The sequence below is a fragment of the Ricinus communis genome, chromosome 10, assembly GCF_019578655.1.
Source record: "Ricinus communis isolate WT05 ecotype wild-type chromosome 10, ASM1957865v1, whole genome shotgun sequence".
NCBI lineage: Eukaryota > Viridiplantae > Streptophyta > Magnoliopsida > Malpighiales > Euphorbiaceae > Ricinus > Ricinus communis.
In genome coordinates this window covers 7,839,883-7,862,889 of record NC_063265.1, presented here as the reverse complement: position 1 = coordinate 7,862,889, position 23,007 = coordinate 7,839,883, and the positions used below count along the sequence as shown (strand labels likewise).

Genomic DNA, 23,007 nt, shown 5'->3' with positions numbered 1-23,007 from the left:
TTTCAATGTGCTGTTTGATCACATTTAATCCCCCTTGAAACGATTGTAGGCCCAAGTCAATTCTTGTTGGTTTCTTCTTCTTCTTCTTCTTTTACTTTTCAAAGCAACTTAGGCTCAACTATTTATTCTGGAAAATAACTTATAATTCGGAAAAGCCTTTTTAGAAAAATAATTATTCAAAAATTAGCTTTTTATTATTATTTTATCATACACAAAAAAAAACACTTGGAAGTTATTCGCTTAAATTTTATATTTTTTTAATAAAATAGAAACTTAAAAATTCGTTTAAATTAAAATATATAATTATTATCTGGCTACATCAGTTATATATTAAAATTTTGTATATTCGATTTACAGTTAAATATAAAAAAATTAACATAAAAGAACCAATTTGAAATTTCAACGACGACCACAAGTCGTAGGATGTGATAGCTGTAATTCGTATGCCAGTGGACATGTATTTATGTTAGTTCACACGAGCTCTTTTCTTTTTGGTTATAAACTTATATATTTCTGTAAAATGATTTTAAATTTTAGAAAATAGAAAGCCATTACTGTAAAATTAACTTAACCCTTTTGAATTCTTTAAATGGACTATGGCGTATAGTACTATCTAAATTGATAAATACTATTATTTTTATTCTAATGATTTATTAACATAATTAAATATTTAATTAATTAATTATTTTTATTATTTTTAAATTTAATAAATGGTACTTGAAAAACTGCAAATTTTCATTTATATGATTATTTTTTGCATAAAATAATTAAAATTATCTATGCAAATTTATTGACTAAAATAGTAAAAAAATATTATATTAAACAAATAAATTATTTAAAATATTGAATGATTAAAATAAACTTATAATAATAATATGAAACAATAATACTGAAACAAAATCTAAATTTTGTTGGCCAATTTTAATTTTTTATGGAGCACTAGGAAAGATGGGAAATAATTTATTGCATAATATTTAATTTTCGGGTGATGAAGCCTTCGAAACATTGAGATTCATAATTATTAGGTTTATTGATTTGAGCAGGGGGTGTTAAGCTGTCATTGTCCTACAAAGGATTGAAAATTGAAGGGGAAGGCAGAGACGGACGACAAATCTTCGACCGTAGGATGGATTGGACTCTTCTGCCTGGGAAGCGAATATCGAATCACGGGTTTGATTGATGTTCAACACAGTAATACTACTCCTGACCTGAATTTTATATAATAATAGAAATAAAAGAGTAAAATTGCAAAAGGGGGCAAGTCCAACCAGAAACCAAACACGTCATCGTCTTGATTGTGAATTTGGACCATGTCCACCATCTTTTTTAATTTTATTTTTTCTTTTTCTTTTAGAAGTGAAGACTCAAACTAAATTCTTTTAGATGTCTCCATATGAAGACGCCGCTACAAGGCTAAGTGTCAAATGATCCCACGGCCACTATTTTATCAACGGCATTGGGAATTGAAGAAACACTGTCCATCTTTCTTGATTCATTTCTCTTTTGAAATCACATTGAATCATCATCCCCGTGTCACTTCTGATTAGATTATAAATTTAATTACTTCTTAAAAAAAGGCATGAATGTACAATTGCTTTTATTTATTTATCCAGTTATAATTTATAAAACGTACCATCCAAATTATATAAGCTTTGATGAATTAAAGCTTATGACAATTAAGATTATAGGATCATCAAATATAGATATGCTGTTAATAGAATGAGTAGTAGGTCCTTTACTTTCCTTTCCTTATTGATTCATTTCTCCCTTTTGAATCATCAATTTTTGCCTTTTAGCTTTATTATCGCACTATGCACATGCAACCCAAATCTTCAAAAATTTTACCAACTTTTGATATGATATGTATGATCTGTAATCATAATTTTGTCTTATGTATGGTATTACGCTAATATTATAAATTAAAAATACCTGCATATATATATATATTCCAAGAAATACATAAATAATATATATATATATATATATATATATATATATATATATATAAATGTTTTACATTTTAGAAATAATTATTTTTACTTTCTAATTATTATCTTACTATACGAATTGTTTTTCGTGTCGATTTTCTTACACTAAGTATTCCTTTCATGTTCTTAGAAAATTAACTACTAACTCTTATATATAAAGCCAATGTAATCAAAAAATTAAATTGAAAAATAGAATTATAATTTATTTTTTAAACTTCTTATTAAGTATTTAAATTGTCCAAATTCAAGTTAAGTTTTCATTTTTAGTATAGCTTAATTTTAATATTCATCAAAATAATAATATAAATAAATATTTCTAACCATAAATATATATTTTATTTTAATAATTCAAATTAAATTATATATTAATTTGATAAAGTTGCTTTTAAGTATAAATATTTTTAAAATATTTAAATTCTTAAAATTAAATAGGACTAAAAATTAAAGTAAATAGAAATGATGATTAATTAATTTTATCAAATACTAAAATTAATTCCCACTAAATTTAATAATTTTATTCTAACATATATATAAAAAATAAATTTTATATTTGATAGAATTTAAGTACTAAATTATAATTATAATTTTATTTTTTAAAACTTAATTTTTTATCTGTTTCAATTTTGGATATAGAGGGGTAGTTATTTTTATAAAAACATTAAAAAAATATTACTATAATAAAATAGATATTGAAAGCAACTTGTAAAATTTAAGAAATATTAATTATCCCAACTTTTTAACTTCTAAAATTATTTAACATTAGTAAATACTTATCAATTATTTAACAAATTTCGTATACTATATATATATATATAAAGGTGTAGTAACATAATTAGTATAGTAACATGGAAAGCAGAATCGTGGAAGATCGAAACCCAGAGCTTGAAGAAAGTTTCTCATTTAGCAGCTACGACTTCAATTCCTCTTCCTCTTTTGTATTCTTCTCTGATAACGAAGATATTGATGACAATAGTGATGATGATGGGGGCGGTGGTCGTGATTCTTATATCGAAATAGCTCTTGAACCCGCAAATATTCACCAGAAAAATAAATACGATAATGATGAGGAGGAGGCAATGGAGCTTCGGATATCATTTTCATCAAGCATCCCATTACCAGATCAAGAAACAAACACGGCAGAATTATGCGAGTCTGTGGCTTCCTCTGCTTCATCATCGTCTTCTTCGTTTACTTTCACCTCTTCATTCACCGAGAGTCAACGGAATACAGAGGCGGAGTCAAAGCAGCCTTCTGATTGTACAAAACAGGAGAAGACTATTAAAAGCAAGGTTCATAAGACGTTCAGTTCTAGTTTCAGGATATACTCGCCGGAGATTGATGTCGGTGATAGTTCAGCCGACACCGCCCGCTTGAACCTCGTACCTGCCAGGTATTTGCACGTGCCACCGCTCTTCTTTGAATTTCCCCCCCCCTCTTTTAGTCAATTTAGGCGTTCCAGTAAACAAAAGACCTTTTTTTCTTAAAAAAAAGATAATAATTAAGGAAAATAATAATTCTTTTGTTAATTTTTTTTTTGTTTTGAAGCAATAGCAGAAAGAATGTACCAAAGATAGCAACAACAACAATGAGTAGTACTGGCATGTTGATGAATTTCTTCGTGAAATTGCGAGTCTCGAAATTAAAAACATTGCTAGCCTCATTTCTGAAAGCCTCTCAGACAAACTCTGGAAGACACAAAGGCAAGAAACCTGAAGAGACTTTCAGGACGAATTATCGGAACCTAATTAACCCAATAGACAAGGGATCAGCAGCAGCAGAACGAAAGCAAGGAAACGGAGAGAAATCAAGAATGTTGGAGCTGAACTTGGATGCGATTAAAGAGTATGTGCTGGAAGCCATGAGTATTACCAGCCTTGGTCGTAGAGATAGAAGAACAAAAAGTTGCCCTGTTTCTACCAAGTCTTCCCCAATTCACCTACGATCTATGAGCGAGAGTAATAAGATGTCTGCTACAGAAAACTCCATTCAGGCAGCTATTGCTCATTGTAAGAGATCATTGGGCCCAAATATTTGATTTATATTTGGTTTTTCAGAAACTTTTCTTTCCATTGAAGTGAAGTAAAGCTTTATGAGAATTATAACATGGTGGCTTCGTCCTCCCAATTAATTTTCTTGAATTATTTTTTATCTTAATTAATTTTCATTCTTGTATTGAAGTACTTTACCCACCTAGGTAATTCTTAAATGCATCAACACACTCCTTAAACTTATCAAAAGAAAAATAAAGAAATTAATGGCAGTGTGCTCAAGATTAACTTAAATACAGTTTCAGTTTGGACCTGAAAAAAAAAAAAAAACAATGTTAAAGGGATTTATCCATTTCATTTTAAAGGATATTTTCATAAAATAATAAAGTCGAATTGATTTATATTTCTAAGGAAAAAAAGAGAGTTAAATAACGTTTAAAGACTGACCCAATTAAGATCCAGGATCACTTTTTTCGATACAATTGGTTTTATGTAATGGAATTTGAGCCGAAAAATCATGTTTTGAGCTATGGATATCATGTAAAAAAAAAAATTCATTAAAGGATTACATTTATAGGTATATTTATGAGCATAAAAAAATAACTCCATAAAAATATATATTTATGAATATAAAAAAATAATTCCATAAGAGGAATATATTTATGAATATGAGAAAATAACCCTACTAGAGGGGTATATTTATTAATATTAGAAAATAACCTCATAAAAATGGTACATTTATAAATATAAGAAAATAATTCTGTAAGAAGGATATATATATATGAGTATTAGAAAATAATTCCATAAAAAGAATATATTTAATTTTTATATAATATTTGGTCATTCAGGTGTGAAATTAAATTTAGGTGATTATAGTCATGCCTCAAGAATGAGGTATTTAAATTTGGGCGATTCAACTAAAAGATTATATGAAATGACCTAAGCAAGTTAAAAGATTTTTAGGTCTTTTTTTTTTTTTTTTTATCTAGTAGTTTAGAGTAATATAAAGTTTATCGGACAATACTTTTACAAGTAACAACTGTATACTCAAGACCTGAATTCAATATTTTAATTAAACTATAAGAGACATTTATCGTTTGATTTTATATGCGTTTAGATAATTTTTTAAAATTTCATTCTACTACAGATTCATTGAATAAAAGTGAAATGATTGGTCCAATAAGCTAAATAGGTTAGTATATTGGCTAAATTAAGAAACAAGATGATTAGTAAGTTAAGAAATCGAAAATAAAAGGTAATGAATTGAATTTAATAAATGGCAAAGCTCAACAAAGTTGAGGAATTGAAATTAAGAAAAGAAAAGGTGTTTATAAGCAAAGTATAAACAGGAAAAACCTAAGGACCTTTCAAGCTTTTGATAATATGAATTATTGGTGTCTTCTATTTATAGACAGAAAATAGTAAACATTTCACAAATATTTATCTCAACTCTTGATCGACTAATCACATATATACTCGCTTTCCACCTCGGACCGACTCTGATTTTCCACATGTCAAATTGGAAAAATCCCATTTGCTCATGGAGCCTGGACTTTGGCATTATATGAGTCACGAATGAATCATGAGTTCTGGCTACGAGCTTTGGGCTAAAAAGATGGGTATTAGATTTTAGACTTTAGATGAATTTGATAGGCTTTGGACATTTCTATTCTCAGTGAAGTCCAACCAGTAAGTGCTACTCACCCAGCTAAACCCACTGCAAGAGTATAAACCGCCAGTTATATATATATAAAACGAATAGCAGTTTTAAGATTTATTAAATTATAAAGAGTTAAAATGTTTATAATTTTATAATGAATGGGTCAGATTATATAAATGTTATCTGATTTTTTCGATTTTTAGTTATTTGGTTTTTAATACATATATATTTTTTTCAATTAAATGAGTCCCATTCAATTTGACACTTATTGATCCCGTTTTTGCTTGAGTTAGGAGTATGTATAGGCAAGATGGTCAAAAACAGTAAACTTGATTAAATAAAAGGAAAAATTAGAACACCAGACTAGCAAAAATGGAAAATGTCAGACACCATTTATGCAATTTTATCTTTAGAAAATGATTCTAGCCGTCCAAGTTATAGAGCAAATGAAAAAGAGACTTAAAATAATAATAATGTCTTACATCAACTTCAGAAAAGCAACAAAAATATCTCGTATCAGATAAGACTGCCTTACAACCCATTTCCTCCGTATAATATTAGATTTAAATTATTAGCCCACTCACTGAATCTCTTACAATTATATGACACAGAAACAAAACGGTTAATTGCACTAAACAGAATTCCTCTCTCTCTCTCACTCTCTATATATATGTATATATATACAGACGCATATATTAGACTAAACTTGTGCAGAGAGTGAAGTGAGAGCAGTGAAATAAAAGAGATGGAAGGTATTGTTGTAGCAGTGGTGTTATGTATTGTGTTTATAAGAGTTGTTGATGAGATGTGGAGGAAACCGAGGAGGATTCGATCGATGCTCTTGAAACAAGGAATCAGAGGACCAACACCTTCTTTCTTGTATGGGAATATTCAAGATATGGAAAAGATACAATCCCATTCTCATAATACCCAATTGCCATCTTGGGTTTCCGCCATCTTCCCCTACCTCCACCGATGAGCCAATGAGTACGGTATGTTCTCCACAATCTCAGAGATACAAATTTCATGTTATATGTGTTTTGCATTTAAAATGAAGAAGAAAAAGAGTAAGGGGGTAGCTGTTATTCTTGATACAGGCCCAATTTTCATGTACTCGACAGCGAACAAGCAGCATTCATATGTGGGAAAACCTGAGTTAATGAAGGCGCTGAACCTCCACAAATCCCTGGATTTGGGAAGACCTAACTATCTCTCCAAGACCACTGGGCCTCTGCTAGGCAATGGTATCATAAGCGCTAATGGACCTCACTGGGCTCAACAGAGGAAGCTTATTGCTCCTGAGTTCTTCCTCCACAAGGTCAAGGTACATATCATAGCCGGTCCTCTTGTCACTTGTGACTCGTGATTTATGAGTGTTGGGTAACTAAGCATATTTTCCATAATCAAAATGTCGGGGTTTCTTTATCAATATTATTATTTGAAATGTAGCACATGTTGGGTTTAATGGAGGAATCTACCATGGCAATGATTAGCAATTGGCGGAGCCAAGTTGAGAGGATGGGAGGAGTTGCGGATATCAATGTTGATAAAGATTTGAAGAGCGCGTCCGCAGATATTATATCCAAAGCTTGTTTTGGCAGCTCTTACTCCCAAGGCAAACAGATTTTTGCAAAATTGGATGCCCTCCAGGGAGCTATGTCCAATACGAGCATACTTTTTGGATTCCCAAACTTCAGGTAAATTTCCTCTTCAGAAGCATACATAAAAGAGGTAAACTGTTTCACTGTATTTTGTCATTAATTTACCAGAAAGTACCCTTTAAACAATTTTGCTGAATGTTGTAGATTTCTTCCTACAAAGAGCAATAGGGAAATATGGAGTTTGCAGAAAGAGATAGAGACCTTAATACTCGAAGTAGTCAATGCCCGGCGCGAAGAAAGACAAAGGCCTAGAAAATCTGAAAACGACTTCTTAGAAGCAATTCTTGAAAGTGCTGCTGATATTGAAGAACTTGAGCATACTCATTATACAGATCGCTTTATAGTAGACAATTGCAAAAACATTTACTTTGCAGGTCAAGAGACCACTGCTCTTTCAGCATCCTGGACTCTGTTGCTGCTTTCATTACATCCTGAATCGCAAGATCGTGTTCGAGCTGAGATTGTCGAGATATGTGGTGACAGAATCCAAGATTCCTTGTTGGATTTGGACAAACTTCGTCAATTAAAAACGGTACTTCGAGTTATGCATATTCCCATTATTGAATTGAAATGACTGTCTACTGTCTCTGAAATTTGCACTAACCATTACAAGTTTTGATAAATAGAACAAGTCATTACAGCTATGGTAATATAATGACCGCCAAAATGATTAAAACACGATGAATCTTTGAAGCCTGCTACCCTTTTAATTACTCATTACAGTAGTTATAATGCTATCATCCTTTCATCTTGTTGACATATACAGCTGAACATGGTCATTCAAGAAAGCCTGCGACTCTATGGTCCAGCAGTAATAGCAGGAAGAGAAGCTTTTGATGACATGAAGATGGCAGACTTGACAGTGCCAAAAGGAACATACATTTGGGTATTGATACCGGCATTGCATCGCGATCCGGAAAATTGGGGTCCCGACGCCAATGAATTTAAACCGGAGAGGTTTGCAGGCGGGACTATTGAAGCTTGCAAACATCCACAATCCTACATTCCTTTCGGTTTGGGGAGTCGAGTGTGCCTAGGCCAGACATTTGCTATGCTAGAACTCAAAATATTACTCTCTCTAATTCTATCCGACTTCTCTTTTTCTCTATCGCCACTGTCTATAGAATGTTACTAGTGCTGGAACATGGTATCAAACTCCTTGCCAGGAAAGTGAAAAAGGAGGACGGACCAAACTAGGGGAATGAATAATTCTGTTTTAAGTGCATAATTATATATCTAATCTTATCTTTCATTTCCAATGTCTTACTCCAGAAGTATATTGTTCCCTATATCTCAAATTAATCAATAATTAAACATATTAACATATGTATCAATTATTAAATATTAACATATATATATTCTTACTTATATCTAAAGTAGATTCTTACATCTTTATTTTCCATGCCAGTTTAAAAGTTTAAATTAACCCATGTCTTAGTTACTTGAGTTTGCATTACTGACATTTAGGAACTTGAATAGGTTTTAGAGAGAATAAAGCTATCAATTTTCTTAGCCCTCAACTATTTGTTAGGGCAGAGATATAGAATAATAAGTTTTGTTTTTAATAACCACCATGTTTCTTAATTTTGAAACTTGACACTTAGCTTTGAAATTAATTTCTTTTTAAAAAAAAAAAAAAAAAAAAAAAACTAAACTTACTATCAAACTAACCTTATAAGTGTTTAATTTTCGAGCACTACAAGTCACCTACTTGATCAGTATTTTTCTTTTCTCAAGAACGTAAAATCTAAATTATTAATTCAATTACACAAAATATTCATAATTGAAACAAAAATCAAAGCATCTAATTGATATGTATCTCTTTGTCTTCATATATATATACTAACTTTTTGTCAAAAAAATTCTATATTTTGTATTTGTTATTAAATCTAGCATGTACTGTTCAAATTCAATTTTTGCATCAAATTTTAACACTGATTTCAATTTTAACTTTCAATGAAAATATCAAAAGAATTTGTTGACGTGGCGTGAACTCCGATAATAATAATAAAAAAAAAATTGAGTCAGCACCCTCTCTATTAAAATATTATCATTTAAGCACATAAAATTAATATGACTTCAAAGTTAAGAAAAAAACTAATTTACGTACTTAAATAATAATATTTTAGTAATAGAACGAATCAATAACTCTAATGTTGACTCATTTTTTTTTTATTATTGTTAGAATTCACGTCAAGATAGATAATTTTATTAAATGCTAAAATTAAAATTAATGAAGATTAAAAATTATGTGCTAGATTTGATAACAAATGCAAAGTTTAAATTTTTTTAGCAATTAAATCTATTTAATATGATCTTTTATATAATTATCTAGACAAAAATTCATATATTTAATAATAATATTGTTATTATTCATTTTTTATGCTAGATATTTATTATGAAATTACTAATCTCATAAAAAAAACATATATTTAATAGGATTTCTTATACATTTTTTAGACAAAAATTTATATATTTAATCAAACTTTAATTATTTATTATTATTTTTCTTTTTATTAGTTAATTTAATAAAATCCCCCATGAATTAAAATTTTAGTTTAAATGTTCTTTATCCTACAAACACTTTAATTAATATAATTTAGTAAATAATAAATAATTATAAATATTAATTATCAATTAAAACAATTAATAAATTAAGATTTAATCCGTCATAATAACTAAAATGTAAAGATTTTTTAGTAGGTTTATTACTATTTTTCAATTTCATATATATATAAAATATGTCTATTATTAAAATTTAAATTCATAAAGATGTTTAGCATAGTTCTTTACATTTAATTATTTACATATATATATATATATATAAATCTGTTAAACTAAATTATTAGATTTAATTACAATAAAGAAACTTATTAAATTCAGAATCATAAACACTTTTAATATTAAAAAGTACACTTTTTTTTAAAATTATAATCCATTTGTTTAGATCTTATATTATTTTTTTGTAAATAGAAGAACCTATTTATTATTAATAAAAATATTTTCCCTTTTGTAAAGCTAATAATAAATAAGTTTGTTAAAATATTTAGAGTTCAAATAATATTTATTGTTTAATACATGTGCCACCTAGTCTTTATCTCTTAAAAGAACTTATTAGCTTATATGGAATTATAATTATAGGAATTATCTAATTTAATATTAATTTCATATCTTAACAAAATAAAAATAGTTGAATTTATTGTCCGTAAAATATAAACGAATTCTCTTTTATTATGTTTTATTTTACTATTGTTAATTTTTTATAATTTATATAAAATTATTTTTTATCTAAAAACGCAATAGAGCACCACCATCCAAAATTGGCAGCTGGTAAGATTGGTTCAATCGATATTGATATATGACAAAACTTTTATATAGAGATTTCGTCTATTTGAGAAGCCAGGTACCTTAGAGGGGAGTCATCGTAGGAAAGATATTGAATGGGATCCGTTCGAGAACGTGGAATGTTGGATGAGCCCGATACTTCAACTAGAGGAGCGACCAATTGGTTTACCAATATGCTTTAATAAATTAAGTCATAACTAATTAGCAAATAATTTCATATCTAATTACATAAATAATACATTATTGGTACAATATGTATTTAATTTTTTTATTCATATGTGATGCACATGAATCTTAAAAAAATAAATATTAAATTATTACCCATATAATAAAAGAAATATTGAATATTAATAATCAGAATTATTATTATTCACATAATAAAAATTACTATTTAATTTAGAGAGATAGTATTATTGATGTAAATTGTAAAATAAAAAGTAAAGAAGGATGAAAGACATATATATGTAGTGTTTAAAATGATTATTTCGACCATAAAAATGAATTTGCACTATATATTTTGATTAAAAAAATAATATTTAATTGTTTATATGGTTTTAAATAGTATTTGAATTAGGATTAGAATTAGTAACTAATAATATTTAATAGAAAAAAAATAAGCTCCTAAACTTTTTAGCCAAAGTGTAATTAAATTTGTAAATTTTAAAGTAGTTCAATTACACTCTTAAAATCTAAAAAATCAAACAATTACATCATTAGAATTAATTCTATCAATCTCACCATGTAATGATATGAGATCTAGTTAAAAAATCATAAATAATAGTTTCTCTTTCACTTTGATAAATATAATTATTTTAATTTCAAATTTTAGAAATGTAATTGAACTATTTTAAAATTTAAAAAATTAATTATACTTTGAGGGGATAAAAGTATAAATATTTATCTATCTGTTTTACATATTTAATATTTTAGTTAAAATTTCTCATAATTATTAAAATAAACTAAAATTTCCATAAAATAATATACAACTAATCTTTTCGATTTTTTGTTTAAAGATTGTTCCTTTTGAAGGGGTTAGAGATCTCCTTTTGCCCTGGATTTTGGATATGTTGTAGCCTTGTATGTCTACTATATATGTATAAAATAACATAATTTTCTGATGTGTAAAACCTGGCCTATGGACTAATTTATGTATGTTGTTCAAGTTAAACTTGCTGCAGGACATCAGCATATTTAGTCTTGTTTGAGGCCCTTATACTAGGTAATTTAATCTCATTTTTTTATCTAAAATTAGTTTAATATGTTGTTAAAATTGTGGTAAATTTTAGGCCAAACTATAACTCAGTTACGGGATTGCCCGTAAATTCTTAAAGTTCTCTTATAAGTAAATTATTAAAATGTATTTATGTGTGTTTTTATGTGCAAAATATCAATTTTTGTAGTGAACACTCTTGTTATTGATAATGAATTGATGATGATGTAGTGTCGAAATGTGATATATGATATATTCTCTTTAGAACATCGCTGGGATACACATGATGCCTTTAGGGTTTATACCTAGTGGTTACCTTTTAGAGGTAGTTCTACATGCATGTATGATATAAAGACTAGGCTAAGTAACATACTAGACAGGTTATCGTCTATGCTATGATATGACTTTTTGGTGGATTAACACATTAGATAGATTAACCCCAAGATGGCCTACATTATTAATATCCCAAATGTGTACCTGATTAAATATAAGCATTTTCATACTATAATATGATTTAAGAAATGAATTCTTAAATTCTATTTATTACAATTATTTTGGAAATATATATTGCAAGAGAACATGAGGAAAGATTTATTGGTTAATATTATAATTATTCTTTTCGTTAATGTTAAGTTCATTTACTGAGTATTTCCGTACTCATTTTTTCAAATTTTAAACTTTTAGTTAGCGGAAATGAGACATTTGGAGACGTATGATCTAACTCTTTTCTGTGTGTAAATATAAAGGTCATGCTAACATTACTTTAATAGTTTATGTTTGTTTAATATATTTTGGAGTTAGGATTATGTGAATATATGTAGATTAAGTGATTTTGGAGTTTTCATGTATATATATATTAGCAAGAACGATGGTTATGTAAAATACGAAAGTGCAGTAGTTTAGTTAAGTTGGCTATGATTTTGAGATTGGGACGTGACAAACATAGTTCAGATATGCAGCTATATTTCAACAACTTGGTACATATGGCATTTTTCCTTAGCTGTGCATGGATGACATGTACAAGAATAAGCCAGAAACCAAAGACAGAGAACTAAGAAGAAACCATATATCAATAGCATGTAGAGCAAGAGTGTAACAAAAGAGATGGAAGATTTTCTAGCAGAAGTGGTTTGGTTAGTAATACTAGCTGGCTTTTGTATTCTGTTGCTAAGAGTGAGTGATACTATATGGCTGAAACCTAGAAGGATTCGGTTGGTTTTCCTGAAACAAGGAATTGGAGGGCCAAGACCTCGTTTCTTATATGGAAACATTCAAGAAATGCAAGAGATTCAAGAAATGGTAATGAAGAGTACTACTCAGAAATCCCATCTTCAACCTGCTCTTTCCCATAATGCTTGGGTTTGCTCTATCTTTCCCCACCTCCAGCTATGGGAGAAACAGTATGGTATGTAGGACATGGAATGTTAAGATAAAATTAAAATTAGTTTCTTCTTTTGTTTCGTATGATTGCTAAAGGAAAAGCAAATAAAAAGAAAGCGCTATCCCTGAAACCTTAATACAGGACAAATATACATGTATTCCACACGGAACAGCCATCATTTATATGTAACCAAACCAGAGTTAATGAAGGCACTATGTATCCACAAATTTTTGGATTTAGGTAGATCCACATATCTTTCTGATCCTATCGAGCCCATCGTTGGAAACAGCATCATAAGGGCTAATGGACCTAATTGGGATCATCAGAAGAAGCTCATTGCTCCTGAGTTTTACCCCCACAAGCTTAAGTTACATACTATACTCACTCTATCTCTAACTTGTTTTTATGTTCCATATAGAAATGCTTTTAAGAATGTCAATAAGTTTGATTATGAGCAATACTTCTAAAATGTAGCACTTGTTGGGGCTAATGGAGGAATCTACTTTAGCCATGATAAAAACATGGCAGAGTCAAGTTGAAAGTTGCAGATATTACTATGGATAAGGATATGAAGAGCCTATCAGCTGATATTATCTTAAAAGCATGTTTTGGCAGCTCTTACTCTCAAGGCAACCAGATTTTTACACACTAGGAGTCCTCCAAGAAGCTTTGATCAAACAAATTGCACAATTGGAGCTTATAAACTTCAGGTAGATCTTGTGCACCTCTTGAAAACCACTAAAAAGGTTTAATTTCTCTGGTAGGCCTCTTTAGCTTGAATTTTATTATTTCTACCTTCTCTTTAATGTTAAAAGGGCTTAAGCCTTCTCATTGCTTTCTCCAGTCAAGAAATGTATAAAGAATGTGGCTAAAATTTGTAGGTTTCTTCCTATAAAGAGCAACAGGGAGATATGGAGACTACAAAAAGAGGTGGATGCCCATATATTGAAGATAGTCGAGGCTCGCCGAAAGAAAGATACAAGTCTAGAAAATCTAAGGACTTACTAGATGCTTTACTTGACAGTGTCGCTGATAGTAATGGAATTCTAGTATTATTTTTTTTTATGACGGGCCCGGCTTGGTCAAAAGTTTAGGGCTGTATAGCCAGGCTCAAGTCTAGACTTGAAAACTCCAACCTCACCAAGCCCGGTCCGAATCTGGCCCGATCCAAAATTTTAACAGGTTTAAATTCAACTAATGATTATATAGAAAATATTTTACTTAATCTAGGTGTATATATCACATGTTTTACACATTTTTATTAATTTTAAATTATATATCAATCATTTAAAATAAAATATAAGACATTTATACATTAGTACTGGCCTATTTTTAGTTGCATATATACATAATAGTCTGTTATTGGTTAACAAAATAATGACATTAAGAAAACTCTTAAAAAAATTACAAAACCCACGAACACGACAGAATAGGATAGGGCGCGTGGAATATTATAGTCCATAACAATTCATAATTCAACTTATTAACAATTTGCACAGGGAACCGTACACTACCAAGAGAGCATTTATTATGGACATATCTAAAAGCATCTTGTTGATATCAGTGGACTTTCCCTTTTACATACATATGTCAACGCTAATAAAAATGAATCCATATGCAAGTCCTAAAAAGGTGATATATACTGATCCTGATATAAATCTTTCAGAATTCAACTTTCACAAGAGTACATTTGGCATACTATAGCGATTCTCATTTTGCACAGAGAGACACGTACTGTACAAAATCATAGACCTGCGGTACATAAGAAGGCGTATAAAAGTTGCATAGAGCAAGAGAGAAAGATACTTAGAGAAAAGGAAATGGAAGGTTATCATGCAGAAACGTTTTGGTCAGTAGCAATAGTTGGATTTTGCATCCTACTGATACGAGTGTGTGATGCAATTTGGCTGAAACCTAGAAGGATTCGGTCTGTTCTCTTGAAACAAGGAATTGGAGGGCCAAGACCTTGTTTCTTGTATGGAAATGTACAGGAAATGCAAAAGATCCAAGCAATGGTAGCTAAAACTACCCAAACTTCACATGTTCAACCTGCTTCGTCGTCCCACAATGCTTGGGCTTATTCCATTTTCCCCCACTTCCATCAATGGGCACAACAGTATGGTACTGCACAAACCAACCCCAATTCCTATATCTTTCTCTCTTTATGTATCATTGGTTTTCTTTTATAAAAGCTAACGATTATGTTCTTTGAGCACATCAAGTGAACATTTTAAGAGAGTCCTAGTATGCTGCAGGCTCCATAAATTAGTATCTGAAATGTAAAAAGTAAGAGTGCATGTTTTTCTTTAACTTCCAATAGTGAATCTTATTTTACTCAGTAATATTACGGTAAGACTTACCTATATTATCTGTGTATATCCATAGCGGATATATGAGTGACACCTTAGACGCATTTGGGGAAGCCATGTTGAAGAGAAGAGGGGTACTTGCTCCCTTTTTCTTTTCTTTTTTTTTCCTTTTTAAAAAAAAATTACATATTAGTACTAAAGTTTTTGAAAGTATACATTTGGTGTCCTAAAAAAGTACTAATTGCCCCCTTTATTTTTTTTCCATTTAAGTCAAGAAATAGAGACCTTATATGTTTTCTCTCTTAATATTGGAATATGATCCCTGCAGTACTTAGACGTGGAGTAACTGACATATATTCAATATTATGATACTAGTAATATATGTTATTCATTCATCACTGCGAAAAGAAAAGAAAAATGACTGACCCTGAGCCTTGATAAAGGACGAGTATACACATATACGACATGGAGCAAGCAACATTTATATGTGGGGGAACCGGAGTTGATGAAGGCATTGAATCTGAACACATCCTTGGATTTAGGTAGATCTACCCATCTCTCCAACTCCATTGAGCCCATGGTTGGCAACGGCATCATAAGGGCCAACGGACCTTACTGGGCGCACCAGAAGAAGCTCATTGCTCCTGAGTTTTTCTTGCACAAAATTAAGGTACATATTTCTAGATATTTATTCATTGGTACAGGTATGTGACTCGGCAGTATTATTAAGAACTGAGGTTGGACATGGATTTCTTTCTTTTCCTATAGGCTCGAGCAAAGGTAAAAATTGAGAATCATCATACTTATCTTTTATCGTTGTTTATGTTGGCTTTCCATTGGTTTTGATTAAAAAATTGGACCCGAATATCCCCGGGAGTCTAGGATTGAGCTGAGCCTCTTAAGTGTAAAAATCAAATAGCTAATTAGGTTCAAATATTTTTTCTCATTGGAGATCTCTAATTAAGGGGCCATGAAAATTTCCCTTAGTATGAGAACTCAGACATGTGAATGAGCATCGTTTTTTCTATTGTAGCGCATGTCGGGACTGATGGAGGAATGTACCTTAGCGATGATAAGGACATGGCAAAACGAAGTTGAGAGTAAGGAAGGAGTTGCAGATATTACTATTGATAGGGATTTGAAGAGCCTAGCCGGTGACATTATCTCAAAAGCTTGTTTTGGCAGCTCGTACTCCCAAGGCAAGCAGATATTTGCAACATTGGAAGCCCTTCAAGAAGCTACTTCCAAACCGATTATACAACGCTTCGGGCTTAAAAATTTCAGGTTTACATTTTGTCCACTTCTCAGTTTTTCCTGTCAAGCCTGGAAAGTGAATTGAGGATAATACATTCAGTGTAGCTAACTTTTCTTTGCATTTTTTAATGGTCGATCTTTCTTATATCAGTAACTCAATTAATAGTCAAATGTCTATCGCTTTATGACATTTTTTTAAACTTATTAATTTCATGATGTCCTTCAAAAATTTGGCTGAAATTTTGCAGGTTTCTTCCTACAAAGAGCAACAGGGAAATATGGAGATTACAGAAAGAGGTAAAAACACAGATACTGAAAGTTGTCAAGGCTCGCCGAGGAAAAAGCCAAAGGACTAGCAAACCTGAGGACTTACTGGATGCCCTACTTCAGAGTGTTGCTGATAGTAAAGAAATCCAACATCCTCGTGATGCAGAGCGCTTTATAGTGGATAACTGCAAGAACATCTACTTTGCTGGCCATGAGACCACCGCTCTTTCAGCTTCCTGGTGCTTGATGCTTCTCGCATTACATCCTGAGTGGCAAGAACGTGTCCGAGCTGAGATTGTCGAGATATGTGGTGATAGGCTCCATGATTCCTTGCTTGACTTGGATAAATTGTATCAGTTAAAAATGGTACTATTTGAATTTTAATTTTTTCTTTTGTTTCTTTAGTCAAGAAAACCACATTAAGTAATCCATTCCAGATGCAGCTGCCGATGGTGATTCACGAAAGCCTTCGACTCTACAATCCAGCCGTTATAACATCAAGAGAAGCTCTTTCTGACATCACTGTGGGTGATTTAATGATCCCAAGAGGCACCAACATTTGGATATCGGTTACGGCATTGCACCGCGATCCTGACAATTGGGGTGAGGATGCTAATGAGTTCAGGCCGGAGAGGTTTGCGCAAGGGATAACCGAAGCTTGCAAGTACCCACAGTCATATATTCCTTTTGGTTTTGGCAGTCGACTGTGCATTGGGAAGACCTTTGCCATGTTGGAACTGAAAATAATACTCTCTCTAATTCTAACCAACTTCAGTTTTTCACTCTCTCCAGAGTACCACCACATACCTGTCTACAAGATTGCACTCTCACCCAAACAGGGCATTAGACTACTTGCAAAGTCGGTCCTGTCAGGACCAAATAATATTTAATCCTAGCAAATCTGCCGTCGTTTTTTATTGTTAACAAGCGCCTTTGGTCCTTCAGTTTCTTTGTCTTCAGAGAAAGTTGTTGGGGAGTATGGGTAAGTTAATTATCAATTAGTATTTCTAGTGTTCAGTTTTGGATAGGCTGAATGTATTTCTGTAGCTCTATTTTGAGCCTTAATTAGATTACAATAAAAACTCTGGCTTATAATCAAGAAAATTATATTTGTGTCCTAGTGATATATATATATATATATTGGCATTTGTATTTTAAGAAAAATTCTTGGCTTGGTATATGTACCATTTATACACCAAATTATAAAAAAAAAAAAATGCTATAATTAACTTTATTCAACCTAATTGTATCCATTATTAAACATAATGGTAGAAAAGTTATTTTAAATGTCGATATTATAATACAAATTCCACTAATGTAAAGTTCAAATATGTTAAATATCATTATCATAACTATTTACTTATTAGTTATAACTTTAGAAGGATAATTATTTATTCTAAATTGTAAGAAAACTAATTTAAAATAAATTAAATTGTTATTAGTTATTTTTAATAAAAAATATTGTTCAAATAAAAAATAAATCAAGTTAACAATGAGTTAATAAAAAGAATTTAAAAAAATTGATAAAATTTTAATTGATTAAAATTAAATGAGCTATAACTTTAAACCAAATACTTATACAGTAAAATGGATTAATAAATGGTTGAAGCATGGAGTAGACCCAGTTCAGACAGGCCTCAATCCAATTGCCTATGTACAAAACCTGGTAAAGAAATATTTGCCTCCTTCATAATAATGGCCTAAAATTCATAAATATCTCCTATCAATTATCTACAACTACTTTGCTACCATTTCATGGTGTCTAAATTGGCGTACAATTTTATTTTTCTTGTTTTTTAATTTTTTTGGGTTTAAATTGAAAACTTAAAAAATATAATATTAATAATAAATAAAAGTATAATACATATTTAAATACCTAAATTTTAATTATTTAGTCACTTTTAACACCTTAACATTTAATTTACTTTTATTTTTATAATTTTTTAAGTATTTTTAATTTTTTTAATCTAATAGGCATTCGTACTTTATTTAATGATAATATTAAAACATTTATGCATGATAAATCACATTTTAAAAAGTATTCAAATATTATAAAAAATACAAATTGAAATATTATTATATTAAATTAAAATTGAAATGTTAAAATAATTAAGTGATCAAAATTCAGATTTTTAAATATGTATTTAATCATAAATAAATAAATTTATTTATTTTTCAAATATTGTATATCGACTTTGTCTTTGTTTTTGTTTTTGTTTTTTTTGTTTTTTTTAAAAAGAAAAACTCGAAAAAGATGTAGTGATTTTCAACAATTTATTAATTGTTTTTGACAGGTATTATTCAAGGTGTCATCTTGGAAAGCACAGCTAACAACGTCACACTCATGAACCTTATGACTGTAAGTGGGTACTATCTTCAATTAATACAATTACATTAAGAAAAATACCAAATACATAATTTACTATTATAAATTTTAATTAATTAAAAATTTAAATTCAATAAACATCTAAATTTATTTTTTTATCATATTTTAATAATTTTATTGATAGATATTATTATTTAATACATTCAGTTTAATAAAATTTAGATATATATTGAATTGAATTGAATTAAAAATAAAAAATATATAAATATTAAAAAATAAAAAAATTAAAATTTAAGTGTCTATTAAATTAAATTAAAAATTAAAATATTATATTATTAATGGATATAAATTCAAAATCAAAGCATAAATATATATTTAATTAAAAGAAATAATAATTTCAAATACTGTTCTATGAGTTTCTTTTTTTCTTTTATTCTAACTGCTAAAAAATTAATTATTTTATAATCTTCAGTGATAAATCGATTCCTATAGATTCTCTCAATACACTGGCATTGGTCCTTCAGTTTAACAAATTGGACAAACATGAGTACATTAAGGTTCCAGCATAAAATATTCTATCACAACAAATTAACAAATTTTGGGTACCTAAATTTTAATCAACCAGTCACTTTAATATTTAATTTTTAATTTAAACTAATAAATATCTGAATTCTATTTTTGTAATATCTAAAATACTCTTAATTTTCAGTTTATTCTAATAAATATTTGAGCTCTGCTTAATAATGATATTTCTTTCCATCAGTTAATATCAAAATAATTGAAATTACCCACGCTTCTATTCAGATTCAGAGGCCACAAAAAGCATCAATTTTATAAAATTATTTAATTGGATAAAACTTCAATGATATGTGCGTACCAACAAATAGATTAGAATCGAATTCTAATTTTTACGTGTGAAAAGAAAACTGGAAGTAATGAATTTGTCAATTTCAAAAGTAACAATATGTTTGTTAACATTTTGTGTTGTTTAGTTTTCAAAATTAAATATGATGTTCGACTATTTTACTGCTTAAGACAAAAGAAATAATTCACAACTAGAAAGCTATAAAAGTGTTTTAAAACAATAAACATTTTGAATTTGAAAATAAAACTATAAATAGAAAATGAAAATGAATTTATATAAAAGTTTTAAATTAAAATTTAGACATGAAGGATGAGGGTAAGCTAGGGTCCCGGCAGAATTCAACGGAGTACGTATGGCAGAAGAATGAAGAAAGAGTAGAAAAAACAGAGTACAGTACAGATGAAGAATGAGGCAGAGAAAGCTTGGGGAGGACGTGTACGTATGGAGACAGATCTATCGCACATGAACACGAAGATTGAAAAGATGTTGAGCCACAAGCAGATACAGACACATAGTCATGGAAAAAGAAAGAGGAAGCTTCCTGCTATTGTCTATACGTATAAAAAGAATGTAAATTATATGTGCAATTAATGATGCAGTTTCTGTGTTGTTTCTCTATGTTTAAAATCGGGGGTTGTGGATTCTTTCAGTTCGCTTCTTGTGTGGAATACAATACACCACAGCTACCTTCCTCTTATTAATGCCTGGGCCAACGTACGAGGATTCATGAGCTTTGCTTGCTGTGATCTGCGTGAACCTACTTTTCAATTCGATTGAGGAGTTAACGGCTAGTTTTTTGTTTGTACGAACCAAATATTATTATATAATAAACATATTCATTGTACTCAAATAAGATCACTTATAACTTAACAAAGTATGAAATTCAATACAATGCTAGCTGTGCTGTTTCCCAAGTGCCTCCCCGTTTTCTCTTGCTAATGATTTGAGTTATTGGTGTACTTCGTATTTTATATGAAATTTAATAAAAATCAGTTATTTATTCATACATTACGTAATATTATTTTAATTATAATATTAAGTTGATAAATATAATTTAATATATAATATTTTAAAAATAATAGCATACTAATTATCTTTAGTTTTTTTTAAAATTTTAAAATTTTATTAGTGTAATAATACAACAATTATTTTATAAATATTTACTAATTAATTTTAGTCCTATATGAATAAATACTATTAATATAATTTGATATTATTATTTTTAGAATTAAAATTTATTATATAATTAAAAAAATTAAGTTATTATTAAATATAATATTAAAAACATAATTTAAGATGTTATTTTCTAGAATTAGAATTATTATCTAATTAGAAAACTAATTTATTATAATTAATATGTTATTTCGTTATCTGATTATATATTTTTTATTTATGAATTAGTATTATATTCATATTTTATGGCTAAATTTATTATAGTTTATATAATAATTATATATTATAATCCAAATTTTTGATTTCTAAAATAAATTAAATAATTAATAAAGCATGTATGTTATATATTTCCTATTGATATTAATTTTTATATCAATATAAATATAATAATAACTATTATAGTATATATAAAAGTAGACGTCGTGACTCTGATTCCAGTTTGATCCAACTAATTTTTGGATAATAACAAATTAATTAAAAATGAATGTTTTTTTACGAATTGAAATTGGAATTAATAGTTCCAGTTCTAACTGAAAGAAAGCCACTCTTGATTGGCTTCTAGTTTTAAGTTGGTTCCAGTCTATTTTGACAATTACGGTTTTATTTACCAAACTCAAAAGTTTTTTGATATGAATATTGAAACTAATATATATAATATGAGAATCTATAAAATATAAAAAGAAATAATAATTTCATACTTAAATTTTAATTTTATGACAATATAAAATATGTATGAAAAAATAAAATTAATTATTCATTATTAAATAAATTTCAATAATATAAAATAAAATAAAATTGGAGTCATAAGCATAAAGAAAAAAGAAATAAATTAATGCGATTTAAGAAAAACTTAAATAGTTTCATTACCTTTTTATTACCATAAGATTTCTCATTTTTTCTTTATCGCCGTCTCTAGATAAAAATTATCAAATTATATTAAATTATATAATTTTTTTTCTATAACTAATAAATAAAAATTAAATACTTGAAAATAAAAAAATAAAAAGTATAAATAAATATAAATCTTAAATATTTTTTATTAATTAATATTTATAATATATGATAAATGTCATTCTTTAGTAATTATGTTAAATTATGATTATTTTTTAGTTTTAATATTATATATATATATATATATATATATTATTAATTTAAAAAAAAATATTATACAGCTGCATTAAAACAATTTGTAATGCTATAAATGCTCTAAATTAGTTAGACTAGTTCTAAATATTAAATTCAAAAGCAACAAACTTGGTCTAACTCTTGTAATTATATTATATTAGTTTGTTAATAAAAATTTAGATAGATTCAATTTGTCATATTATCTATAAATTAAATTAAATTTATTAATTAAAGAGTGACAAAAGAATTAAAGAAGCATATCATCCGGAAAGAATGACTCTCGTAACATCTCTAAAGACGCTTTTTATTTAGAAAGCATTTACACATAAAGAGTAAAATATTTTATTTAGATCCAATAAACTCTTATGTTTTATTATATATTTTATTTTTACTTCTATAAGCATTAATAGTTTTAATTTCTATTTTTTTTTAATTTTATCAATAAACTAAATAAG

The 23,007-nt window shown here is 28.7% G+C and overlaps 2 protein-coding genes and 1 pseudogene across 5 annotated transcripts; all 3 read left to right on the top strand.

The window, feature by feature from the left end:
- Positions 1–2,814: 2,814 nt before the first annotated feature.
- LOC8271689 lies at positions 2,815–4,126 on the top strand. Of its 3 annotated transcripts, none has more exons than XM_025159562.2 (2): positions 2,815–3,378; positions 3,543–4,126. In XM_025159562.2, the coding sequence occupies exons 1-2, from the start codon at positions 2,834–2,836 to the stop codon at positions 4,021–4,023; spliced, it is 1,026 nt and encodes a 341-aa protein (XP_025015330.1). In that variant the 5' UTR covers positions 2,815–2,833; the 3' UTR covers positions 4,024–4,126. The 3 variants fall into 3 exon arrangements, with proteins under 3 accessions (XP_025015330.1, XP_025015329.1, XP_002531818.1); XM_025159561.2 differs by having other exon boundaries at positions 3,540–4,126; XM_002531772.4 differs by having other exon boundaries at positions 3,534–4,126.
- A 2,072-nt stretch (positions 4,127–6,198) lies between these two features.
- Positions 6,199–8,556, top strand: LOC8271559 (annotated as a pseudogene).
- A 6,380-nt stretch (positions 8,557–14,936) lies between these two features.
- Positions 14,937–18,170, top strand: LOC8282611 (cytochrome P450 714C2-like). Of its 2 annotated transcripts, none has more exons than XM_048379906.1 (5): positions 14,937–15,354; positions 15,986–16,212; positions 16,576–16,826; positions 17,045–17,429; positions 17,501–18,170. In XM_048379906.1, exons 1-5 carry the CDS (start codon positions 15,054–15,056, stop codon positions 17,951–17,953), a joined length of 1,617 nt encoding a protein of 538 aa, XP_048235863.1. In that variant the 5' UTR covers positions 14,937–15,053; the 3' UTR covers positions 17,954–18,170. The 2 variants fall into 2 exon arrangements, with proteins under 2 accessions (XP_048235863.1, XP_025015327.2); XM_025159559.2 differs by having other exon boundaries at positions 14,942–15,354; positions 17,507–18,170.
- The last annotated feature ends 4,837 nt before the right edge of the window (positions 18,171–23,007 follow it).